Source organism: Rhincodon typus, chromosome 3 (assembly GCF_021869965.1).
Source record: "Rhincodon typus isolate 14 chromosome 3, sRhiTyp1.1, whole genome shotgun sequence".
Taxonomy (NCBI): Eukaryota; Metazoa; Chordata; class Chondrichthyes; order Orectolobiformes; family Rhincodontidae; genus Rhincodon; species Rhincodon typus.
Window position 1 is genome coordinate 27,975,206 of NC_063334.1, and position 25,518 is coordinate 28,000,723.

At 42.1% G+C, this 25,518-nt stretch overlaps 1 protein-coding gene across 4 annotated transcripts in view; it reads right to left on the bottom strand.

Moving 5' to 3' along the window:
- Positions 1–1,699: 1,699 nt before the first annotated feature.
- Positions 1,700–25,518, bottom strand: part of LOC109913887 (coronin-2A-like) — a 144,348-nt gene continuing 120,529 nt past the window's right edge. For all 4 annotated transcript variants that reach the window (XM_048594621.1, XM_048594633.1, XM_048594627.1 and 1 more), the window contains 5 exons: positions 19,640–19,744; positions 17,677–17,773; positions 14,976–15,088; positions 10,183–10,273; positions 1,700–1,964 (listed from right to left, as the gene is read on the bottom strand). In XM_048594621.1, coding sequence (XP_048450578.1) covers positions 1,726–1,964; positions 10,183–10,273; positions 14,976–15,088; positions 17,677–17,773; positions 19,640–19,744 — 645 coding nt within the window. In that variant the 3' untranslated portion in view covers positions 1,700–1,725. The remainder of the gene's footprint in view (positions 1,965–10,182; positions 10,274–14,975; positions 15,089–17,676; positions 17,774–19,639; positions 19,745–25,518) is intronic.

Here is a 25,518-nt window from a genome sequence, read left to right on the forward strand (position 1 = left end):
AAGGCAAGAAAGTCAGTAACTAGAGGGCACAGATTTAAAGCAATTGGCAAAAAATGCAGATACAACATGACGGGAAAGTAAAATTACAAAGTGAATTATAATGATCTGGAATGCATCGTCCAAAAGGGCAAAAGCAGATTAAGCGGGTAAGAATAGATTTCAGGATGGAAGATGTCAAATATTAGAAGAAATTAAGAGAGAGAGAAGAGATAACGTGTTAAGCGGTCTTAAAAATGGATAAATCCACAAGCCCATATGAGATGTATCCGAGGCAGTTGAGGGAGGAAAGGGAAGAGGATATTAGGGGCCCTTACCTGTAATTTTCAAGTCTCCTCTGCCAGAGGATTACTGATGTTAACCCGTTATTAAAGAATGGAGGAGGGATAGATCAGGAAATTACAGCTTAGTCAATCTAACCTCCCTTTTGGGAATTAGAATTAGAAATAATGCAGAGGGACAAAATATATCTGTACTTGGACAGACACAGATTAATCAGGGATAGTCAGCATTGATTTATGAAAGTAAGGTCATGTTTGACTAATTTGATTGAATCTTTTGAGGTGGCAACCAGAGTATTGATGAAGGTAATGTATTTGATAATGACCTGTATGGAGTTCTACAAAGCTTTTGATAGGCTGCCTTGTCAAGAAAGCAAGAGCAGATGGGATCCAAGGCAAAGCATTAGGTTGGAGGCAAGAAGCAGGGATTATGTTATGAGGGATGTTTCTGTGTCTGAAAATCTGTATCCAATAGGGTGCCACAGGGCTTGGTGCTGGGGCCCTCCCTGTTTGTGACGTATGTTCATTTGGATTTAAATGTCAGGAGCATAGTCAAGAAGTTCACAGACTACATGAAAATTGATCAGCTGATAATTGATGAAGCGGATAGCCGTAAACTGCAGGAGGAGATCAATGGATTGGTGAGCTGGGCAGAGTAGTGACAAATAAAATTCAACCTGGAAAAGTGCAATAATGCATTTGGGAGAACTAGAAGACAAGGGAGTACATGCTGAATGGTAGGACCCTGGAAAGTACCAATGATCAGAGGGGCCTTGATATGCATATCGACAGATACCTCAAGGTAGCAGGGCAGGTAGATAAGCTGTTTGGTAAAGGCATTTGGGATGCTTGCCTTTATTAGCCGAGGCAGAGACTACAAGAGCAGGGAGTTTATGCTGAAGCTGTATAAAAAAAATCTGGTTAGACCACACCTGGAGTACTGCATGCAGACTGGTTACTGCGTGAAGGGAAATGTTTTCACCCAGAGGGTGGCAGAGTCTGGAACTCACTGCCTGGAAGAGTAGCCAAAACAGAAACTCATATAATATTAAAGCAGTGTTTAAATATTCACTTGTGTTGCCACAACTCTCGTGCCAAGACTCCTGAACAGGCCCACTCGGGTGGTTTTGCAAATGGTGAAAAGACACTCTCAGAAACCATGGGGGAAACAAAACTAGGAATGGGATTATAAATATCTGAAGGCATTGTCTAGCATTAGGTTGAGAAAAAGAAAACTCAAGATAGGCTTATACGTTTTTGAAACCCACACATACACACAAATATGTGTAATATATATATATATAAAATACACAAAAACATTTTATATATATATTAAGGGATATATAAAAAATATATGTTTTTATGTTGAGAAAGTGCTGCTTGGCTGGTATAATGTAGGCACAAATAACGCAGTTATAACAATATTTCTTTTTGGATTCGTATTTCATCATACCTCATTCTCTGTTTTAGGAACTGGACACTGTGACAGATCATAACCATTTGTCATGAGGCTCTTCTGATCTTGTACTTTCTCTGCGTTCCTTTGTTCTTGAATTTCTGGATAGGTATTCTTTGTCATTTGTTCTTTTTTAGTGTGTCTAGATGGGTCCCACTGCCCACTTCCCATTTTCAGAGGGGAAGACTGTGGGGTGTTAAAACCAGGCTTTAAGGAGACAAATACAGGATCTGAAACAATAGAAGGGTAAAAATGTGACTGAAACCAAAAGGAAAGGTGATAAGACAATGAATAATGAGCAAACCTATTGAGATGTAAAACTGCCGCATGCAGGTGAAGTGCCAGCTTTAGCTCAGTAGATAGCACTTGTGCCTCTCAATCAGATGGGCATGAGGTTAAGTGCCACTCCATGGAGTTGAACCCTAGATTTCGGATGGTTTTCCCAGTGCAGTGCTGAGGGTGTGCTGCACGGTTAGCAGGGTTGTCAGGTGGTCAGCCTGTCACAGAGGACAGTCAGTGGCTTGTGAGCCCAGCTGGGGTAGGCCCAGTGTAGGGGACAGCAAAACCACATGTGAAAAGTCCCCAGTGTGGAGCAACTGCAGGTTACTGAAAGACTGTAATATTTATCTTTTAACTCTATGTCTTTATTTTTCTAATTTATACTATGAAGAAATGTAATGTAGAATTTTAGCTTCTTTTCTTTATTTCCTCTATTTTTGTACCTAATCTATTTTAGTACCTTAGATTTCTAAGTAGGTACTTTGTACCTAAGATGGCGCTGTATGTGACGACATTGTACAATTTTCACTGTACTCCTGTATTTTTGTACTTGAGTGTACGTGACAATAAAATCTAACTCTAATTCTTTCAGATTTGAGGTTAATTTGAGACTGTTAAATGATTCTAAGCTTGCTGGTGAGACAGAAAGCAAGACACACAGCTTTCCTTCGTGGAGGGATTTCAGTGGCTTACTCAGTTCTATGTTTCTCTCCTGACGCACCATTTTTTATATCAACCCGTTCAGACATGTTATGGCACACTTCTGGGCCAGGTGGAACTTGAACCCCGGTCCCCCTGGCTCAAAGGTAGGCATGCTACCACTGCACACAAGACCCCCTCCCCAGTGACCCCCTTATGTTTTCTTCTTTTTCATATCCAAAAGAGCTCTCACATTCAATCATTAAATCATCCATTGTCACGGATTCACTGGTGTTTCCAATTAATCAAATTATGGCCAATGCCCACCAATAGCAATGCAGACCACCAAAGGTGAGGGAGAGGTAGGGGGCAAAATCTAAATAAAGTTGGAAGGGGAGATAAAGCTCCCTACCCCCTGCAGTGCCCTCCTTTCTCTAAAAGCAATGAGAGTGTTGGTGAATATTGCATGCTCCCTCTCCAACAACACCCAGGCACAAACGTAGCTGTGGAAGAGGAGCAGGCAATTGGCGACTAAGACCTTTCCCCACAGCCTGGTCACACCCAACTTGGCCAGGCACAGAAGCAGACCAACGAGAAGGTCCTCTGACTTGCTCAAACCCCTCTGTACCAGATGTACAAAGATCAGGAGCATAGCGCACTAAAAATACAACACAAGGTTTTTCAAATAATCAAAAGACTGCCCACAACCAATACAGACATGGTCCATAGATTTCACAGCGACACAAAATAAACAGTTCGCCTGAATCCGTGAACCACTGCAATCTGCGGGGTTTCTTTATTCATTTTTGTGGGATGTGGGCATTGCTGGCTGGCCAGCATTTATTGCCTGTCCCGAGTTGCCCTTGAGAAGGTGGTGGGGATCAGTCTTCTTGAACCGGTGCAGTCCAGCTGTTGTGGGTTGACCCACAACGTCATTAGGGAGGGGATTCCAGGATTTTGACCCAGCGACAGTGAAGGAACGGCGTTATACTTACAAGTCAGGATGGCGAGCGGCTTGGAGGGGAACTTGGAGGTGGTGTTCCCATGTAATTGCTGCCCATGTCGTTCTAAGTGGAAGCTCTCACAGGTTGGAAGGTGCTGTCTGAATTTCTGCAGTGCATCTTGTAGATAGAACACACTGCTGCTACTGAGCGTCGGTGGTGGAGGGAGTGGACGCTTATGGATGTAGTGCCAATCAACAGGGCTGCTTTGTCCCAGATGGTATCAAGCTTCTTGAGTTTTGTTGGAGCTGCACCCATCCAAGAAAGTTGGGAGTATTCCATCACACTCCTGGCTTGTACATTGTAGATGGTGGACAGATTTTGGGGGAACTCAGGAGGTGAATTACTTGCTGCAGTATTCCTAGCCTCTGACCTGCTCTTGTAGCCACTGTGTTTATGTAGCAAGTCCAATTGAGTTTCTGGTCAATGATAAGCCCCAGGATTTTGATAGTGGGGGATTCAATGTCTAGGGATGGTGGTTACATTGCCTTTATCAGAAATGGTCATTGCCTGGCCTTTGTGGAGTGTTAATGTTACTTGCCACTTGTCAGTACAAGCCTGAATATTGTCTAGAACTTGTTGCATTTGAACGTGGACTGCTTCAGTATCTGAGGAATAGCAAATGGTGCTGAACATTAGCTGATGACTGCGCAATGTGCCCACTTCTAAACTTATGATGGAGGGAAGGTCATTGATGAAGCAGCTGAAGATGGTTGGACCTAGGACATTAACCTTAGGAATCCCTGCAGATGATGTTCTGGAGCTGAGATGACTGACCTCCAACAACCACGACCATGTTCTTATTTGCCAGGTATGACTTCAATCACTGGAGAGTTTGCCCCCGATACCCATTGATTCCAGTTTTGCGAGGGTTCCTTGATGCCACACTCAGTCAAATTCAACCTCGATGTCAAGGGCCGTTACTCTCACCTCACCTCTGGAATTTAGCTCTTTTGTCCATGTTTGAACCAAGGCTGTAATGAGGTCAGGAGCCTAGTGGCCCTGGCGGAACCCAAACTGGGCAACACTGACCAGGTGCTGCTTGATAGCACTGTTGATGACACCTTCCATCACTTTACTGATGATCGAGAGGAGACTGATGGGCAGTAATTGGCTGGGTTGGATTTGTCCTGCTTTTTTTGTGCACAGGACGTATTGGGCAATTTTCCACATTGTCGGGTAGATACCAGTGTTGTAACTGTACTGGAACAGCTTGGCTAGGAGAGCGGCAAGTTCTGGAGCACAAATCTTCAGTACTATTGCCGGAATGTTGTCAAGGCCGGTAGCCTTTGCAGTATCCAATGTCTACAACCGTTCCTTGATATCACGTGGAGTGAATCAAATTGGCTGAAGACTGGTATCTGTATTGCTGGGGACCACTACAGGAGGCTGCGATGGATTATCCACAGGGCATTTCTGGCTGAAAATTGCTTCGAATGCTTCAGCCTTATCTTTTGCACTGATGTGCTGAGCTCTTCCATCATTGAGGATGGGGATATTTGTGGAGCCTCCTCCTCCAGTGAGTTGTTTAATTGTCCACCACCATTCATGACTGGATGTGGCAGGACTGCATTGCTTAGATCTGATCCATTGGTTGGGAGATCGTGTGGCTGTCCATCACTTGCTCCTTACGCTATCTGGCATGCAAGTAGACCTGTTTGGTGGACAGCTCATCTTCAGGTATGCCTGGTGCTGCTGCTGGCATGCCCTCCTGAACCAGGGTTGATCCCCTGGCTTGATGGTACTGGTAGAGTGGGGGATATGCTGGGCCATGAGGGTACAGATTGTGCTGGAGTACAATTCTGCTGCTGTTGATGGCCCACAGTGCCTCATGGTTACCCAGTCTTGAGTTACTGGATCTGTGCAAAGTCTGTCCCATTTAGCATGGTGATAGTGCCACACAACACGATGGAAGTTGTTCTCAAATGTGAAGGCAGGACTTCATCTCCACAAGGACTGTGCGATGGTCACTCTTACCGATACTGTCATGGACAGATGCAACTGCAGCTGGCAGATTAGATAAGGATGAGGTCAAGTATGCTCTTCCCTCTTGTTTGTTCCCTCACCACCTGCTGCAGACCCAGTCTAGCAGCTATGTCCTGTAGGACCCGACCAGCTCGATCAGTAGTACTGCTGCTGAGCCACTCTTGATAGTGGACATCGAATTCCCCCAGAGAACATTCTGTGTCCTTGCCATCCTCAGTGCTTCTCCATATGTGGATCAACACAAAGGAACATCGATTTATCAGTCCAGGGAGGATGGTACGTAGTGATCAGCAGGAGGTTTCCTTGCCCATGTTTAACCTGAAGCCATGAGGCTTCATGGACCTGCAGTCAATGTTGAAGGCTCCCAGGGCAACTCCCTCCCGACTGTATGCCACTGTGCTGCCAGCTCTGCAGGGCCTTTCTTGCCAGTGGGACAGGACATATGCGAGAATGGTGATGGTGGTATCTGGGACATAGTCATACTCTCAGAATCATACCTTACAGACAATGTCATGCTGTTGCTTGATGAGTCCGTGAGACAGCTCTCCCAATTTTGGCACTAATCCCCAGATGTTAGTGAGAACGACTTTGCAGGGTCGACAGGGCTGTTTCTGCCGTTGTCTTTTCCGGTGCCAGGGTTGATGCCAGGTGATCCGCCCAGTTTCATTTCTGTGAGACTTTGTAGCAATTGGTAAAACTGAATGGCTTGCTAGGCCATTTCAGAGGGTAAATGAAAGTCAACCATATTGCTGTGGGTCTGGACTCGCATGTAGGACAGACAAGGTGAGGATGGTAGATTTCCTTCCCTGAAGGACATTAGTGAACCAGATGGAATTTTCCAGACAATCAACAATGGTTTCATGGTCAATTTTTTTTGTTGACTTCAAACTCCATCATTGCCATGGCAGGATTCAAACCTGGATCCCCAGAAAAATGAGCTGAGTTTCTGGATTAATAGTCTTGCGATAATATCACTAGGCCATCACTTCCTCATATGGGACTGCTGCGCACAACATCCTTCAGCCCAGGCCCCCAATGGAAAGTGAAAAGACTCCCTCATAGAGAGCTCTCCACTGCAGACCCCCAACACCTGACAGTAAGAAAACATGTCAAGCTGTATCCAGGCGGTGAATAGAGAAGGCAAAGTGAATGGTGTGCAATAGCAGCCTGTACAAAAAAACTCTTCCTTGCCAGCCAGAAGGGCACACAGGGAATTCCCACAATGCAGCTCACTTTGTGGGTCATTGGCTCCCGAGAGGAAAACATAGTCAATCAGCATTTGAACCTGCGCAGAGGAACCTAAACAGATTGTTGTTTCAACCAGGTGACAAGCTGCCATTGATTCATTCGTGCTCAAAGGCACCACACCTGTTTCTCTTAACCTTAAAGACATGAACAAGCCTAAACAAAGTGCTTGACAAAGCATGAAGAGCTCCTATATGGGCCATACCACATTCCTTTACACTATTGCAAAACAGTAAAAGAGAGGTTTCCATAGATTCCTGGGCCAGTGGTCAAAACAGTCAGCAAACATCACTAAAACATAACATCTGCTTGTTGTGTTTTATGCCTTGGACTTAAGTAGATATGATCAGTTTGTCTTTTTTCAAAGAATTTCTTTTCAATTAAGAAGAATGTTCTCCGTCACACTTACAGCAGCTTACCTCAGTTTAACCAGTCCATTCTCATCCTTAATAAAGCACAAAGGTAACAGATACCAAACACAATCACAATTGAACACTCCCATATTTTCCTGCAATAATTACTGCTCATAGCTACTTTCCTATCAATGTCCTTTCATTCTGTTACAATGTAGAAAAAATGTGACAGCCAGTTCGTACTCAGCAAGCTTCCACAATGTAATAATGAATAGACAATCTTACTTTGTTTATAGGTTTGGCAGCAAGAGAGTTTTTCCATCAATTTCTGTTTTTGCTTCTAAATTTCTAGCATCTACAGTTCTTTGGGTTTTTTTAAAAAAAGGTATTGAGTGATGGATAAACATTGATAAGAACTCAGGAATAGTTCCCATGTAAATAGTCACATTGAATCTTTTACATCCATTGGAGCCTTGGTTTAACAACTCATCTGGAAGTTAGCTACTCCGATGATGCAGGATTCCCTCAGTACTGGACTGGTATGCCAGGTTAAACTGTTGTGCTCAAGTTTTGGAATGGGACTTGAACCTACTTTCTGCCTCAGAAGGTGTAAACATAATCAAACAATAATCAGGGATAACAAGGTGCAGAGCTGGATGAACACAGCAGGCCAAGCAGCATCATAGGAGCAGGAAGGCTGACGTTTCGGGCCCAGACCCTTCATCAGAAAAATTTTTCTGATGAAGGGTCTGGGCCCGAAACGTCAGCCTTCCTGCTCCTATGATGCTGCTTGGCCTGCTGTGTTCATCCAGCTCTGCACCTTGTTATCTCAGATTCTCCAGCATGTGCAGTTCCTACTATCTCTGATACAATAATCAGGGATATTCAGGAATTGGGAGTTTATTTAAAAGGAACTTTTTTCTTTATTCTTTCATGAGATCTGGGTGCCATTTTTCCTCCATGTTAATTGCTCTTGAACTAAGTGACTTGTTAGGGCAGTTAGGAGTCAACCACATTGTTCTGGGTCTGGAGTCACAAGGAGGGCAGACCAGGTAAATGCGGCAGATCTCCCTCTCTGAAGGGCTTTTGTAAAGCAGATCAGTTTTTTTTAAAAATATCAGTAATAGCTGTCATTGTTACAATTAATGCAACTAGCTTTATATTGCACATTTAGAAATTATTCACATTAAATTTAACTAATGCCCTGCCCTCCAAGCCTGAGCCAAGATCTCTAGATTACCAGTCAGTGGCAACACGACAATGTCACCATCTCCCTTTACTCTCCCATTTTCCAAAGTCATAGAGATGAAGATGCCAAGCTATAACCATGTCAGCTAACTGAGCCGAGGGAGGCCAGAAAATGCATCAGCAATCAGCTCAGAGATTGGGGACGTGCCTGACTGATGTCAACATGTCCAGGAGTGAGAGAGTCTGCAGCAGTATAATTACTTGCAATCATCTGTTCACAGTCTTTAGCATATTACAACGATAGCCAAAGCCCTGTGTCTCAGATAGTTAACCATATTTATTATGAAGGCTGCTGACTATTTGAGGGGAATAGCACAGATGCATTAAGGGGGGAAAAGGTTGATAAATATACAAGGAGAAAAGCCAGAGATAACATCCCCGTTTAGCCATATGTGCAAAACAGCCCTTTCCTAGTTCTATTGCTTCCAGTACTATCTTCATTTTCTTAGATTTACAAGACAGGGAAAATATATTCTTAATTTTCAACCACAATGTTAACTATTTTGAATGGAGAATGAAGTATTTTTTGTGCCTGAATATTTGCCACCAGCCACTCCGGCCTCTACTTTGTTGATCATTAAATCAGTGCATGAAACTTGTCTTGAACAGAACCTTCTACTGAATATCAATCATAACTGCAACACATATTGCAATCTGCTCATTGAGACTCCCAGCACTCTACCGATGTGTCATCCAATCCCATGAACAATACCCTATTCTATTGCTAATGAGTCAAGTACTAATCTGTCGTGAATAAACCAGGATTAATCATTTTAAAAATGATATTACAGGAATCAAGTTTATCCCTTTCTGAAGGGAAATTTAAAAAAAATGCAACTCATTCCCAGTTTATCATCCAAATACATTCTGTAATCACCTACAAACAGATTGTGTGTTGAACAAATGTTGAGTTTTCTAATAAGTGACATGGTACAGAACACTACCTTTTCCTGCACAGCACAAAGTGGATGATTGACAGACTAAATAGAACTGAGACCCCGGAGTTTAGAGATAATCTAGAAAATGAAGACGTTGACCGGGGAATCTTGAATGGTGTGGTGGTGGTGGGAGATTTATGGCTTTTAGGAAGGATCTTTGGGCTAAGGAAAAAGCCATACCATTGACGCATGATTTGAGGAAGGGCACAAGTATGAAACGATAGCAGCAAGCCAATAACAGTTAGATGTTTTTTGTGCTATCAACACTATTGGTGTGGTCACCAATTGCATCAAACCTACAGGATCTGTAACTAATGTGATTGCTTGTGCCTACCAAAAGCTATCCAGTTTTTCTATGTAAAGCAGGTGGCACCAAGGAACGTGGGGCACGTGCAGAAAGTCTAGTACCAAAGGCCAAGCCATACCTTCACAACAAAACACAGGTGACCAACAACATGGTACAACACCACAATCCTGGCAGCAAGGAAGGCGAGAAGAAGGTGCACCATTGCACTATGTCAATAAGGTTCAGAGTTAACCAAGTGAAAGGTAAATTTCGGAAGAATGATTAAGCTGTTCATATTGTCAACCTCTCACACCATGTCGATAGTCTTTTACAATCATTAATATCATGTGCCCTAAAAGGGCAGTCTTGGCCTAGACCATAAAATGCATGCGCTATAATGACAACAATGATGACAGCAGTTAAATTATTGTTTTTCAGAAGGTTTAGCCAAGTAAAACATGTTTGAGTCTGACCTTTATTGGCTCCACTGAGCCATTCTTGTGCAGTCATTGCTGGCTGTGCTCCAGCTGTCATTGGATAGATATCATCCTGGTACGATTCAGACTGCAAGATACAAAGGAATTATAGAGTGACTCCATAGGCTGCATGTGCATCAGTATCCTTTGTCGATTGTAACAATTCTCATGAAATTTCTGGCTTTTTTAGAAGACTTTTCAGGTCCAATTTTACCTGCTACGGTGTCCCACTTTCCACGTGCCATAGAACTGAGCTTATCCAAATCTCTAATTCCCCATCTGCTAGCCTTCACCCAGGGCGTGGGAGAGGACAGTGCACCCAGTGCTGTTCACTGCAGCCCTGCAGGCTCGTTCAAGAATAAGCCAATCAGCAGGAAATACTGGAGAGAACCAACCTATGATGGAGGAGCAGCTGGGAAGGTAAGTGGCTGTGGTGGGCAAGTCACTGGGTTTACTTTTTAGGCCTCGGAAGATTGCCCCTGTGAGCCAGGGCATAGCAGGATTCTGGGAGACAGATCCAGAGATTACTCTCAATTGTGTCCCAGCAGTGCCTCCTACTGCTGAGAGTGAGTTGAAGGGGGCTGTGTGCTGTAAAGGATGCAAAAGAGAAGAGTATAACGAGGAGGGAGAGGAGAAGCTACAAAGGAGACAGAGCAGTTTCAAACCTAGCAAAAGCAGAACACTAAACTAACTGGGAGCTAGTGAAACTTGACGTCTATGAGGGAATTGATTCCTTGCCAATCAGTGTGGAGTTTCTAGCTTAAGAATATGTACAGGAGTTCCTATGTTGGAAAAATGTAGTGAATGCTATGAAGATGAACAATGTATAAATTGGTACATTTACATCTGTGATCAAGGTGAACAACATAGCAAAAAGGCTAGTAACTGCCTGGTTAAAATGTTCTAGCTTTACGCATAAATGATGGAAACACTGATGAGGTCTGTGCAAGGTGTACTTTTTCTTGTGCAGAAGCATCAGATAGTTATTTTGAAAAAGATTTTTAAATGCTAAATTATGCCTGTTGAACTGTGCTAGTTTACGTAGTGTATGTTATGTTATGTTGTAAATTAATGCTTTCCTGGTGTATTGTGGCTAATGTTTAATGGAGTGTTCATAATGGAATATATTGACGAATCCTTCAAATTCTGCTTCTGTAAGTGTAATGCTGTAAGAGCATGTGTAAAACAAATACTGAAGGTAGTGTTTCTACTTGACTGCATCAACTAACAAATATTTGAGTTTGAGAGAATGAAAAAGTAGTCCCTCAAAATCATAAAAGTAGTCTTTGAAAATGTAACTTTGATTCAGGGCCAGGCTCAAATGAGTGGAGCTACTTACATAGCAAAATCAACCAGTGTGTGTGCAATTGTCTGACAAGCCGAGGTTATAAAGTGTATGACACAGAAAACTGAGATTTTTAAGTACAGAGATGGACTACAAAAGTGAAAAATGTTTTGATAAAACAGTTCAACCCCACTGTGGCTTAGATATCTGGACACCAGAAAAATGAGAAGGCTTTATGGAGACTTCAGAAGAGATTACTGTATTGACTCCAAGGATGGGTGATTACAGACAAGCTGCGGCTGTTCACCTTACTGTCAAGGAATCCGAGCGGATTTGATGGAGGGATATGAAATTATTTAACAATAGAGATCGGTAGATTTCTGATTACGAATGACAAAGGGTTATGGGGATTGTGTGGGTGAAAGATATTGAAGTGTTCAATCAGCCATGGCAGAGGTGGTTTGTTGGGATGAATGACTACTGTTGTTCTTGAGCTCTGTGATAGAATAAATAGAAGCGGTTTTCAATGGCTGAACAATCAGGTGGCCCAGGTTTAACTTTGTAAGTTGATTGGTAAAAGAACCAGAGGTAACATGAGGAAAAAATCTTACATACAAACAGCAGTTAGGATATGGAATGCACTCACTTCCTGATATTGTGGTGATGACAGATTCAAGTTAATGTTAAAGAGGAAAATGATAAATACAAGGGAGAGAAAAGAGGGAAAGCAAAGGTGGAGTTTGGGATGGGGGTGGGTGAAGGTGGTAGGATTGACTTCTTGGAAAAAATAGGGACAGTCTAAATAGGCTGAACAACCTCCTTCTGAGCTGCATTGTTCTATTCAATTGGGGGAGGTGGGATTGAGTGGGAGGGAATGGATGAGAATGGGATATTGGTTGGATTGGACAATGTGCAGGGGATGAGGGTGAACAGAGACAGATTCCCTTCCTTGAGGGACATGAACGAATGAGATTTTTTTTAATAGCAACTGATGATAGTTTTGTGGTCACAGCTACTTAAGTTAGTCTTACATTTAGGTAAAGAACAGAGCAAGCTGCTAAAATGGGACTTGAACCACTGACTCTGGAGCATTAGCTGGGGTCTTTGGATTAAGAGTCCAGTGATATTTCCAATATGCCACCATCTGAACAGATCATTAAGTTGCTACATTTCTGCCTGTTTCCTCACTTCCTCACCTAGGTCTGGGCTAACTTAGTGAAGTACAGCCTGCATGCAGTTAACATGGCTGCCTTTAGACCTGAGGGAGTACACTTTGGCAGGTCTTTCAACCATGGAGGAAATCTGTCAGCCCAGCCCCGATATCTGAACACAGGGAATTTCAGAACCACAGCCTGGAGGGACCAGCCCTGGCAATATTTCTGTTGACGGTGCCAATCTGATGGTGTATTGATTATAGAAAGTCTCAGTTCTGATGAGCTCTCTGCACATTGGTAAGACGTAGAGTTCTAACTCCGAGCTGAGAAACAGCTGAGCACAGTCTAACTGCGGATGAAGCGAGGTACGGGAAGTAGAGTTTGAAAAGACTGAAACCGAAAGTCCTGAGAAACCACACAAACATAGTATCAGGTGGAAGTCTTGGTGCAACTAAACATCTTGACACTCATCATTCTTCACCCCATTAGTGAACTGCCCCACATTATCTCCTGGGAGAGGCAGAAAACCAGTCAAAACAATAATTTCTCTGTGATGAACCTGCATCAAACATTGATTTCGGACACAGCTGGAGTGTCGGCCCTGACATTTCGGTGGCCAGACAGTTGTCGGAGTCGCACAGACTGGGGCTGTTTGTTGGGACCATGGGTAATCCCTGATGCAGTTGATTTTGTGGTAACATTCCAATGACATCCCCACCCCCAAAAACCCCCAAACTTCACTTCACCACACCTGCCCCCCCCACCGGATCTGGACCTCTCCAAGAAAGCTGACCTCTCCTCAGTTCACAGGGTTCTCTCAGTCAAGCATAATAGTTACCCAGGAAAAGGTCAGAGCATTGGCTATAGGACTTGGGAGCGTCATGTTACAGCTGTACAAGATGTTGTTGAGGCCTCTTTTGGAACACTGTGTACAATTCTGGTTGCCCTGCTATAGAAAGGACGCTATTAAACTGGAAACGCTGCAAAAAAGATTTACAAGGATGTTACAGGGATCGGAGGGTTTCAGCTATAAGGAGAGGCTGCATAGGCTGGGAGGTTTTTGCTGGAACATAAAAGGCCGAGGGGTGATCTTATTGAAGTTTATAAAATCATGAGGGGCATAGATAAGGTGAATAGCCAAGGTCTTTCCCCAGGGTAGGGGAGTCCAAAACTAGAGGATATAGGTTGAAGGTGAGAGGGGAAAGATTTGAAAAAAAAAAAACCTGAGGAGCAACATTTTCATGCAGACAGTGGTGCGTGTGGGGAATGAGCTGCCAGAGGAAGTGGTAGAGGCGGGTACATTTAAAAGACATTTGAGCAGGTACATGCATGGGAAAGGTTTAGAGCGATATGGGCCAAACTGAGGCAAATGGGAATAGTTCAGTTTAGGAAACCTGGTCAGCATGGACGAGTTGGACCAAAGGGTCTGTTTCCGTGCCATATGACTCTATGACTCAAATTGACGATTCCGCTGGGTAATTCTCTTATGCCTGAAACCCTCCAAAAGTTCAGAGGGCTGCACTGCAGTTAAATAGGTACTCAGGAGAAGTTAAATAGCTGGTCTAATTCCTGAGTAGCAGTTAAACTGACCCACCAACTTATCCTCCTCCACTACATTTCCCCCGGACCCCTTACAAATCCCAGACCCTGACCCACCACCACCCCTGAGATCCAACATGCCCCACTGCTGGATCAGAGACTCCTCCCTCCACTAAAACCAAACAGCCAAAGCCACACAACTCCACTCAACATGGAGTCCTAGGACTCAACACCACTTTAACCAGCTAGGTCGAGCGGACTCTGAACTACCCTAAACACTTACTTGACTCCGTTGCCACTTGTGTCCAGGCACCCTACCCTTACACTGACCTCACAAACTTACCTTTCCACAAGAGTTGTCAAAGTGACTGTCTGTGATTCTGGATCCTTAAATCACAGAATACTGCAACTGACTGCTATGAACAAATATCCTGCACAGTGAGGTACCTATCAGATCTAAAAGTATGGCTTTGCATCTATGAAGGAAACCAGATCAGAATTTCTAGACAGAAATATAGAACTCCTTCTTAAATGTAAGAGGAAGAGTGGGATAGTAATCTCTGGCTGATCGCCATTCCTCAAAGTCCAGGCCCCTCTTTTAGACCGCGCTTTTAATCACCTGGCCTAAGATTCCTTTACACGGCTCAGTACTTGATAACATTCCTGCGAAGCACTTTGGAAGAAAGAAAGAGAAGGATACGCTCAAAGACGTGGCAGAGGCTCATAGCAGCATTAAGACCAGCATCGACCAGTTGGGCTGAATGGCCTGTTTGCGTGCTGTAAAATTCTCTGTAATTCTATGCTTCTCTTACCCGTCGAGGTACAATCATTGAGACGGGCTCGATAAGGCTCTTCGTTGTCACCAATTTGTAGAACCTGAAGACTTCACAGATCGAGACATCCAGGCCCCTCTTTGGCATTACACCTGCAAATTAAAATTAATGTAAAAATTATACTCAGTACTTTCACATCCAATACTGCAGCTTTCTGTTGCCAGTCTCTCTCCATCCAAAGAAGATGGAGAAGTGGTTATACTTTGTCAATAAGTAGTTGGCTGACAAGTTGCTCAGATCCATTCAATGTGTAGTGTTCAATGGTTCTGGGTTTGATTAGCAGGGTCTGTTTGCTACTGAGACTCATTATATTTGATTGGTTGAGACTGCGTATGAACTCAGCAAAGTAAAAGAGTGGGAAGCTGGAGGTGAAGAATTTTAAACTGCGGTGAATGAAACCTGGTGCACACTCAGATGCGCATCAACTCTGCATAAATCAGACATAAAATAACAACACAATGCTGTAATCAAGTCAAATTACCAGTGTCTGCACCAGTTTCCACTGATTTATTTCTGAAATTCTCAGCTTTGCCTCTTTTACAACTAATCGGACTGTTTCAAAGATCATCTGAGATGGCTTCCCATCTTATAGATTCCATAAACTCAAACTCCAAGGCACTGTATGCCAACTCACACCAAAGCCCTGGTTTGGCCCTCACTGCTGTGATTGCTGACCTTCACTGGTTCCCTGGTTGGAAACACAGCAAACTTCAGCCTGACATTCCTCCAAGATCAACTCCGGCTTCGATCTTCACTAATTCCATTTGCTGCTTGAGTCCTAACCTCCCTAATATCCTCCCTCAACCCTCCCTCACTTCTCCATCTCTCCTTGCTTCTTTAAGAGGCTCCTTACAACTGACCTCTTTGAATAACCTCTTGGTTGCCTGTTCTACTATCTCCCCATGCAGATCAAAGTCAAATTTTGCTTGTTAGCACTCACGCAAAGTTCAACAGGACATTTTATTGTGTTAAAGGCAAGATAGAAAAAAATGCACGTTGTAGATTTAGGTACGTTTTCTGTTTTGCTACAAAGGTATTAGAAGGAAGGGAAAAAAGCCCTTGAGAAGTTTGGACTGGTTTAGCGAAATCCTTTTAATTTCTCTTTTGAATTTGCGAACAAATTTTAAATTCCAGCCTCATTATTGGTAATTTAACAGAAACAATGAGCACTTTTGGCAAGATGGAGGAGAAAGGCAGCATTATAAGGGGCAGGGTGGAATTGCAATCACAGAGGAATGACAAGAAAACGTGTACTTTCTAAAATATCAACCTATTCAGGCCACAGATTATCTTTCTTTTGACTGTACCACGCACACACGATGGATTCATTTCTGAAAAAAATAAAATTGTTCATGCTTAAATACTGGAATTTGCTATCATTCGAGCCCATTGTGTGATAAAGTCCAGTGTGATAGGAGGCCATTCAGACAACAGCTAAAGTCCAACCAGGGCCCATGACTGATTCATGTATTCCCAGATTGCCTAGGCCTGGGGAATGTATAGAGGGAACGTATCAAAATAGCATCTGGGATGAGGGACTGCAGTTACTTGAAGAGACTGGGGATGTGCTTTTTGCAGCAGTGACATGTGCGTGTAAGTGGCGTGTACCCGTGTGGTGTGCATGTGTGATGTGTGCTCAATGGTGGTGGTGGGATGGTGTGCGTGTGGTGTGCACTCAATGGTGGTGGTGGTATTGTGTGTGTATGTATGTATGTATGTATGTGTATGTGAATGAGAGAGAGAGAGAAAGAGAAAGAGAAAGAGAGAGAGAGAGACAGACAGACATGGTGGAAGAGGGTGTGAGATTTTATGGTCTTTGTGTGGTTTGTCTACATGGGGTCTGTGTGTTTGTGTGTGTGTGGTGCATATGGGCTGTGTGTATGTATGTGGTAGTCGTGGTGAGGGAGGGTAGGGTGGGCGTGTGTCTTGAAGTGTGTGTGTGAGGTGTGTGTGGGTTATGAGAGGTCTGTGTGTATTTCTGGTGGTGAGGGAGGGTTGTGTGTGGTGGTGGAAGAGAAGGATCCTTTTTCGCATTTGTGCTTCAAAAAGCACAACGCGCAGGGGTTTGGATAGGTCAAAGAGCTGATGGGCTGTTTTTTCCAAATGACCACCTCCCTTGCTGTATCACCTTATTATCCTCAACAGTGCCTACTCAAAAGAAATAATACACTGAAGGGCAATATATTTCTTCAAATGTTACTAAAAGGACCTGTAGTAATATCTTTACAATCATGGAATGATTACATCACAGAATGAGGCCATTTAGTTCATTCTGTCTATGCCGGTTCACCAAAGGAGCAATTGCCTAGTGCCATTTCCTGACCTTATCCCTCCCTTGGCCCTGGAAAGTTTTCCTTCCCCAGTATTAATCCAATTCCCTCCTAAATGATTTGATTGAGTCAACATCCAACCCACTCAAGATCCTAAACACTCACTGCATTAAAATGTTTCTCCTCGTTCACTTCTTCTTTGGCCAATTATATTGAACCTATGACCCTCAGGTCTTTATCCGTCCAGCAACGGAAGCTATTTTTCCTAACTAGCCAATTATCAGCATTGTCCACTCACTGGACATTGGTAACTACATCTCAGTCATAAATGCTGCTGATTTCTATTTTTTTTAAAATCAAAAATAACACTTTTACCACTTTAAATAAATTTTCAGGCCAAACATACATACCCATTCCTTTCTGAGGTAATGAAGAGCGAAAATCCATCAAGAAATGTAGATAAGGTTTCTCTGAGCTCAATTCGTAGTATCTGATGTTTCCTTCACCCTAGAAATATACAAGAATGAAAATAGGCAACATTGGGGTAGGGTCACTGTTGCAACCTTGAATATACAAAGTGTTCTCTAACAGACTGTAATCTCAGAGTGTTAGAATAATTGCTCCCTTAAAGTATGATGTACAAATGCATCAGATCAAAGGGTCAGTCTTGCACAGAGTTACTACTCTTGTGGTCAGGTGTGGGTTCAAACCTAGATCAAGCAGACCATCCAGCTCCACACTGTCAGAAGTGCTGTCTTATATATTTTAATAAAATTAAACCAAGAACACTCCATATCCTGTCCCATCTGCTCTCCCAGATGAGATCAGGCTCGGAGGGTAGAAAGAGGTTAGAAGAAACATATTTCAGAGGTGGGGATGGTGCGAGACAGACTTGATAGACAAGCAAGTCTCCTGCTACCCATCACTTCCGTACATTCAAAGGATATAGGGAGTAAGCAGTAGAATAGAATTGGACAAAGAGGCTTGGGAGGAATTTAAAAGGACAGCGCAGGATCGGAAGTGAGAGAAATAAACAATTCTGGAAATAAACCAGTCATTGGTCTGGGAATACCTGCATCTCAGGGTTGTCGCAGTGAACAGAGGAAAGATTTCTCCACTCAAAATGGTGGCAGTTTGGAACTCTCTGCCACAACAGGCCAGTAAACGTTGAGTCAATTGTTAATTTTGACCTCAGGATGGATAATACTGACAAAAAAAATTAAGTGATCTGGGGCAAAGGTGGGGTTTGGTCACAAAATAACTATATAACTATGTCTTGCTGCGTAGCGAAAAGGCTCGAGGGCCTGTATAACCTTCCTCCTCTTCTCCCTGTGTTCTTACATAACCACCTTTTACACCGAGGCTACCATTGGGACAATGCCACAATCTATTGGATCTAACTCTGCTGCCTATTCTGAGAAAATTACTAACATACTTTGCAATGTTTAATTAGCTATCACACAGGTTAGAGAAAATCAGTCATCAATTCTTCTCACATTTGTCATGATTCAAACAGACATAACGTCACCGCCAGCCAAAATATGTGGATGCTGTAAAATGTATATTAGTTGCAAACCATCTAAGAGGAAAGAAGGAGGAGGAATGAGAAGGGAGTGAACAATCTAGAAATAATCTTAACTTAAAAATTCAGTTGGTGGGTGTATTTTGACACAGAGCAATGCGGTAAATGGTGCAATATCGCATCAGCCCATCCCCATTAGCAACAGTGCAATACTAGAGCATAAGGCGGCCATTCAGCCCCTTGAGGCTGCTCCACCCCCAATCATTTAGATCATGGCTGATCTGTACCCTAACCCCATTTACTCACCTTAATAGTCATAACCTCAATGCCCTTATCCAACAATAAAAAAAATGCCAGTTTTGAGATTGAGCACCTCTCTTGATTTTTATTGTCATTGGCTTCAACCTTACCTCCAGTGTTCGCTCAATAAACTCATGGCAATTAGCAGTCTTCATTAAAAACCTGGCCAAGGTGGAATGGATTATTTGAAGATGAGCATTTACAGTGGAAGCAAACAGGTTGTTGTCATTCTGAGTGGAGTTCACTTTCACACTGAACATAATAATAGTATGGGATCATTATCATCTTTATGGCCAAGTTAATAATTTGGTGGAGAGGGCCATTTGCATATTCCAGAAGTCCCATTATCTCTATTTCAATGGGATAAGAGTCCATGTCACCTGTTTACTTACCAGTTAATGAAACTGTCCTGCATTGATATGGCAAGAACATACCTGAAAGCATTTTTCTGAAGAAGGGTCCTGACCCGAAACATCAACTTTCCTGCTCCTCCAGCTCCACACTGTGTTATACCTGAAAGCTCGTCTGTAACGTGAGGCCAGAGATCTTACCTTTCCTGCCAAGTACAGCATGTACGTGTCAGGGTCATAGAATGGAAAAAGCACTCCCAAGGATCCGTCCAGATCCTCCTCTCGCAAAGGTACAGAAAGGTCGTCCTGAATTATTAATAAGAAAGAGTGCTTATTAATGCAAAGGGGAGAAAAAGTCAGCTGACTCAATCACTTCAAAAGTAGGTTATCAATGATTACAGTTGTCAGCTGGTAACACCATCCAGGACTCAAACATCGAGGCTGACAAGCCCAGTAGCGATGCTGAAGGAATACTGCTCTTTCTGCAGTGCATCTGTCAGAGGAGACGTAAAACAAGGCTGTGTCAGTTCCTCAGTCAGATTCTTAAGTTCCCATGGATCCCTTTCAAAGGGATACTATTACTGCTGAATCCCTTACTATCAAGAGCCTGGTATTACCATTGACCAGAATTTAACTTCACCGGGCACATAAATACTGTGGCATAAATTCCTGCATATCACAGACCTGTTAGTTTTACTTCAGGTCACCAAAAAAACACAATACCTACATTAGTCATGTCGTACTAATCCTACAGAACTCACTGAAGTAATATGCATGATGAAATTGAAAGTGAACATGTGAAAGAAAGGCAAAGATTTCTTTGTTGCCCATGTCCCTCCAGGTGGTAAAGATCTCCATTATTTTTTAACAAGTTACCTCAGTGTACTTGAGGCATATTGCCAAGAAATAGTTATTTTTTAAACTAACTTGTTGCTTTAAAAAAAAACAGGAACTAATAAAAATTGCCCAATTTTATATTAGTGGTTGAACAGTAGACCACAAAAGTTGTGGTGAAGAGGACATTTCTTGGACTGAAACATAGTAAGTGGTACAACTTCATTCAACAGATTAATACCTGTTATGCAGTTATAGACTTTGCAGGGTCTACTGATTTTTGATTTAAATCTAATGTCTAGGTCAGTTCAGTTTTATTCCTTTTATTTGTAGTGGTTTGATATGATTGAGTGGCTTAATTGATCATTCCAGAGGACGGCTGAGAGTTAGTCACATTGTTGTGGGCCTGGAGTTAGATAGCAGACAAACTGGATTAAAGTGGCAGGTGTCCTGTGAAACCAAGGAACAGTGAACCTATTGGCAATCCAATAGCTTTATAGTCACTTGCTTTTATGATTTTTTTTAAGTTCAACCTAACTGAAGTTAAATTAAGAAATTGCAGTTGTGGCAATTGAATATATATAATCCATTGTATTATTCCAGGCCACCAGAATGATTTCCAATGGTTCCCTAATGTTGATGCATTGAACTGAAAATTGCCAGCCTTGTTTGTCCTGCTGTATTTGTATAACACCTGGTATGTCCAATTTGAAACTTTTGCACTTCTTATTCTGATCTCCTTACACAGTTACTCCTCTCCTGGTTCTACAATCAATGATGATCAATTAATAAGAATCTGGAATGTAAACATACTCTCAGTATTGGTGTCCATGACAGCTATCATGAGTTCTTGTAAAAACTCATCTGATTCACTAATTTCCTTTAGCGGAGGAAGTCTACCATCCTTGCCTATTCTGGCCTACATGTGACCCTAGACTCTCAGCAGTGTGGTTGATTCTTAATTGCCCTCTGGTAAGCGAGATCATATCATTTAGTCATTTGAGGGGAATTAATCATTTGAGGGCAACAAATTCTGTCCTTGCCAGTGATGTCCATTTCCTACATGGAAGAATAAAGAAAAAAAAAGGAGGTAAATTATTTGAACTAATTACCATCACAGAGACATGGTTACAAGGTGATCTCAAGGTTGGGAAATAAATGTTCCTTGCAACATCCATTTCAGAAAAGCAGACAAATGACAAAAGAGAGAGGTAGCCCCATTAGTAAAAGACAAAATAAAAAGTAATTTGTGGAAAAGGATCTGGCCTCAAAAGATCATGAACTAGAAACTATTTGTAATTTCCACACAAATTGAAAGAGTCAGGCAGACAAAGGTATGAGCAGTTTATGGACCTTAACAGGAGTTATACCGTTGGGCAGATCAATAAACAAGAAATTATTGGAACTGGTAACAACTGCATTATGGTAATTCTGAAGATATTGTAATTTTATCCTTAAATAAAGTAGGCCATTCAATTTAGCATAAGTAATTTAGAAGATGAATTGGTAGAATGGTTTCATATCAGTTTTCTGGAGCATAATATTGTGGAATCAGCTAAAGATAATGCTGTCCTTTATCAATGATTGTGTAATGAAGCAGGGTGAATTAGTAATTTCTTAGCAAAAGTTCCAATGAGAAAAAGAGATCATACTATTGAATTCCATGCTAAGCTTGATAGTGACACACTCCAATCATAAAGAAAAACGTGGAACTTAGTAAAAACAATTACGAACGTAAAAAGGATAACTGATTAAGATGCCCAGCAGTGTACCACAAAGACCAGTACTGGGACCGTTATTGTTTATTATATACATAAATGATATAGATGAAAATGTGGGGGGATTTTAAGCAAATTTGCAGATGACAGCAAGATTGGTAGACTGCTTAATAACAAAGACGACGATTGTAGGTTACAGGAAAATATAGATGGGTTGGTCAGATGAGCAGACCAGTGACAGATAGTATTAGATCAGTATTAAATATCAAAACCGCTGACAAAAGTTTGAGGTGATGCACTTTGGAAGGAGCAGCAGGATATAGAGTATGCAATGAATGGCAGCACACTGGATAGCTTAGAGAACAGAGGGATCTTAGGGTAATTATTCACAGATCCCTGAAGTTGGCAGAGCATGTGAACAAGATAGTTAAAGTGGCATACGGTACACTTGCTTTCATTAGTTGTGGCATAGAGTATGAGCGAAGAGGCAATGTTGGAGTTGAACCAAGAGTTGAACAGGCCACAACTGGAATACCGTGTGCGGTTCTGGTCACTTATCCACAGGAAGGATGTGATAACACTATAGAGGGATTACAGGGGAGGTTCACCAGGATGTTGCCTGGGATGGAGAAATTGAGCCAAAAGGAGAGATGAGATAGGCTTGGATTGTTTTCTTTAGAGCAGAGAAGGCTGAGGGAGGGACATGATTGAGATGTACAAGATTGAGGGGTATGGACAGTGTGAATAGACAGCAGCTGTTCCCCTTGATTGAGGGATAAATCATGAGAGGTCACAGGTTTAGGGATGGGGACAGGACATTCAGAGAGGATTTAGAAACCAAAAAAACTTTTTCATTCAATGGCTATTGGGAATCTGGAATGCACTGCCTGGGAAGGTAGTGGAGGCTGGAAACCTTACAACCTTCAAAAAATATTTAGATGAGTACTTCAAATACCACAACATTCAAGATTATGGGACAAGAGCAGGAAATTGGAATTAGTGCACCTTTAGGAGTAGTAATGTTGGTGCAGACTCGATGGGCTGAAGGGCCTTTTCTACGCTGTATGAGTCTATGAAGCTATGAAAACTTCCCATAAACAGGCTTACTGAGACGGGGAGTGGCTTGAAGGGAAACTTGCAGGTGGTGGTATTCCAATAAATCTGCTGCCCTTGACCTTCTAGGTGGTAGAGGCCACAGGAAAATAAGAAATTATGAACCAGAAAAATGGAAAAGAAGACAAGGTAAATTGACTGACAGAAACAATCCACATGAGAGGATATCAAGATGAATTAAGATTTTCTTTCAAAGGGAGATTAAAAAATGTAGGGTGTGGAATTTTCCACCAGAAACTGGTTTGTGATAAAGAAAGGAATTGAGCATGTTTACAGTGCAGCCTAAAGGGGGCAGCATTGTCCCATCTATATTTCAATCAGTGACACCATGAGTAAATCTGGAAAACATAGGTTTATTGCCTACAATTTATTTCGGCAAGCTCTTCTATAGAAGTACCTTATTTTTTTTGCCTTCTTTCACTTTAGTTAATAAGTTAAACTGAGGTCCACTCTGCCCTTATGAGTGAACACTATACTGAACAGCAGTAGGTCAGGAAGACAGCCTACTATTAGCTTCTCAAAAGCATCAGGGAGGGGCAATACGTGGTGGCCTTGCCGGTGAACCGTGAATTATAAACAAACCCCAGAGCAGGTGGTCTCCCTGCTTCCTGATACTCCTTTAGCCAGTATTGAAAAGAGGAACGTCTGATAATTTTCACATTATTGCTGCAATTTCAATACCAGAAAAATATTTCAGGCGTGGAATTTCAAGGATAAAATCCTTAGAAAACAATGGTGACAATTTAACACCAAGATTCCTCCACTTTTAACAGTATGAAAGCTATTGGAATATTTAAATACTCTAATGATTATTCATACTAATCAGACATGCTTCAAGTCACTAGGCTGTGGAGCTGCCAAGATGAAAATAAGACATTGTTCCAGGGTTTGTCTGCATCCTGATTGATCAGGCTCATGAATAAGTGCATCAATTTGTCAAGCCTTCTTTGATAGTACTCCCAAACCGATGACCTCCACCACTTAAAAGGACAAGGGCAGCAGATGCACAGAATACCACCATCTGTAAGTTCCTCTCCAAGCTACTCATCATCCTGACTTGGAATTATATCACCGCTCCTTCACTGTCACGGAGTCAAAATCCTGGAAGCCCATCCCTAGTAGCACTGTGGGTGTTTGCACACCAGATTGACTGCAATGGTTCAAGACCCACGTACACAACTTTTAACAGGGACAGTAAAGCATCAGTGACATCCACATCCTACAAATTATCTTCTTGAAAATTATTATACAAGATGGAACATGGTGCTGAGTGCAATTTGACTGGCCGAGAAGAGGAAACTATTTTACAAATTTCTCTCATTTAAGATCGACTAATTTTTCCTCGGTTAGAGGTGTTGCATTTTAGTCAAGACATGTTAACCTGTGGTGCCCACCTGCTGGTTCAAATAAATCAGAGGTCAAGGGCACTTATACAAGAGATGATCAAAACTTTTCTGCTGCCAACAATTTCCCTGTGCACAAACATGACAAAAAATAAATTAGCTGAAAGTCAATCACATTCCGGGTTAGTGGAACCTTAGCTGTGCAACATCTGGCTGTTGTTTTTGCCAACATAACAGTGAATATTCAGCAAAAGTAACTTGGATGTGAAACATTTTTTTTAAAGAGCTAATAAACCTTTATACATGCAGAAGTTAATCCATTTGAGTATTTCTGAAAAAATGTTGCATACTGTGAAAGCTTTTCTATCCTGCAATCTTCAGGACAGAATCACAAGAGTACCGAAACTGAATGGGATCAACAATTTATACTGTATGAGAAAAGGGTACTAATTGGTTGGCAAATGGACTCTGATTGGCATGATCATGGAGAATACAGTAATGCCAAACTTTCACTTAAATTCAAACCAGGCAAATTAACTGATTAGCTGTCCCCCAAACTTTTATTTAGTAGAAAAAGATGCAATGTGGCAATATTTATTTCTATTTCATTGGCTAAGATTAATGTGCTTTAAAAACATTTAATTAAGGTAATGCGAGAGACCAAATTTAAGCAAACTTTTAATTGGTTATGTATTCTTTTACCTAAGTTTCCCCATCATGTTAATTGTTGGTTTAAGTTAATTATCAATCCATGGAATTGTTTAGCAGCATTTTGGAAGATTTACACACCTTTCTTGTTAAGTGGGATCAGATAAATGTTATGCAGGCACAGAGGGAAATGTACAAGAAAACACTACATTGATAGCCAATACTGAATACATGCCAATACATGGACTGCAATAATTCAAAAGGGCAGTTAGCCACCTTCTCAAGGGCAACTAGAGATGGGCAATAAAAGAAAGTGGAAGAAAGGTTTACGAGAAGGTCGCAGGGTTAAAGAACTTTAGTTTAATGGACCTATTGCAGTTGAGGGGGCTGTGGAGCTTAGTTGAGAAATTGAGAGGAGATTTGA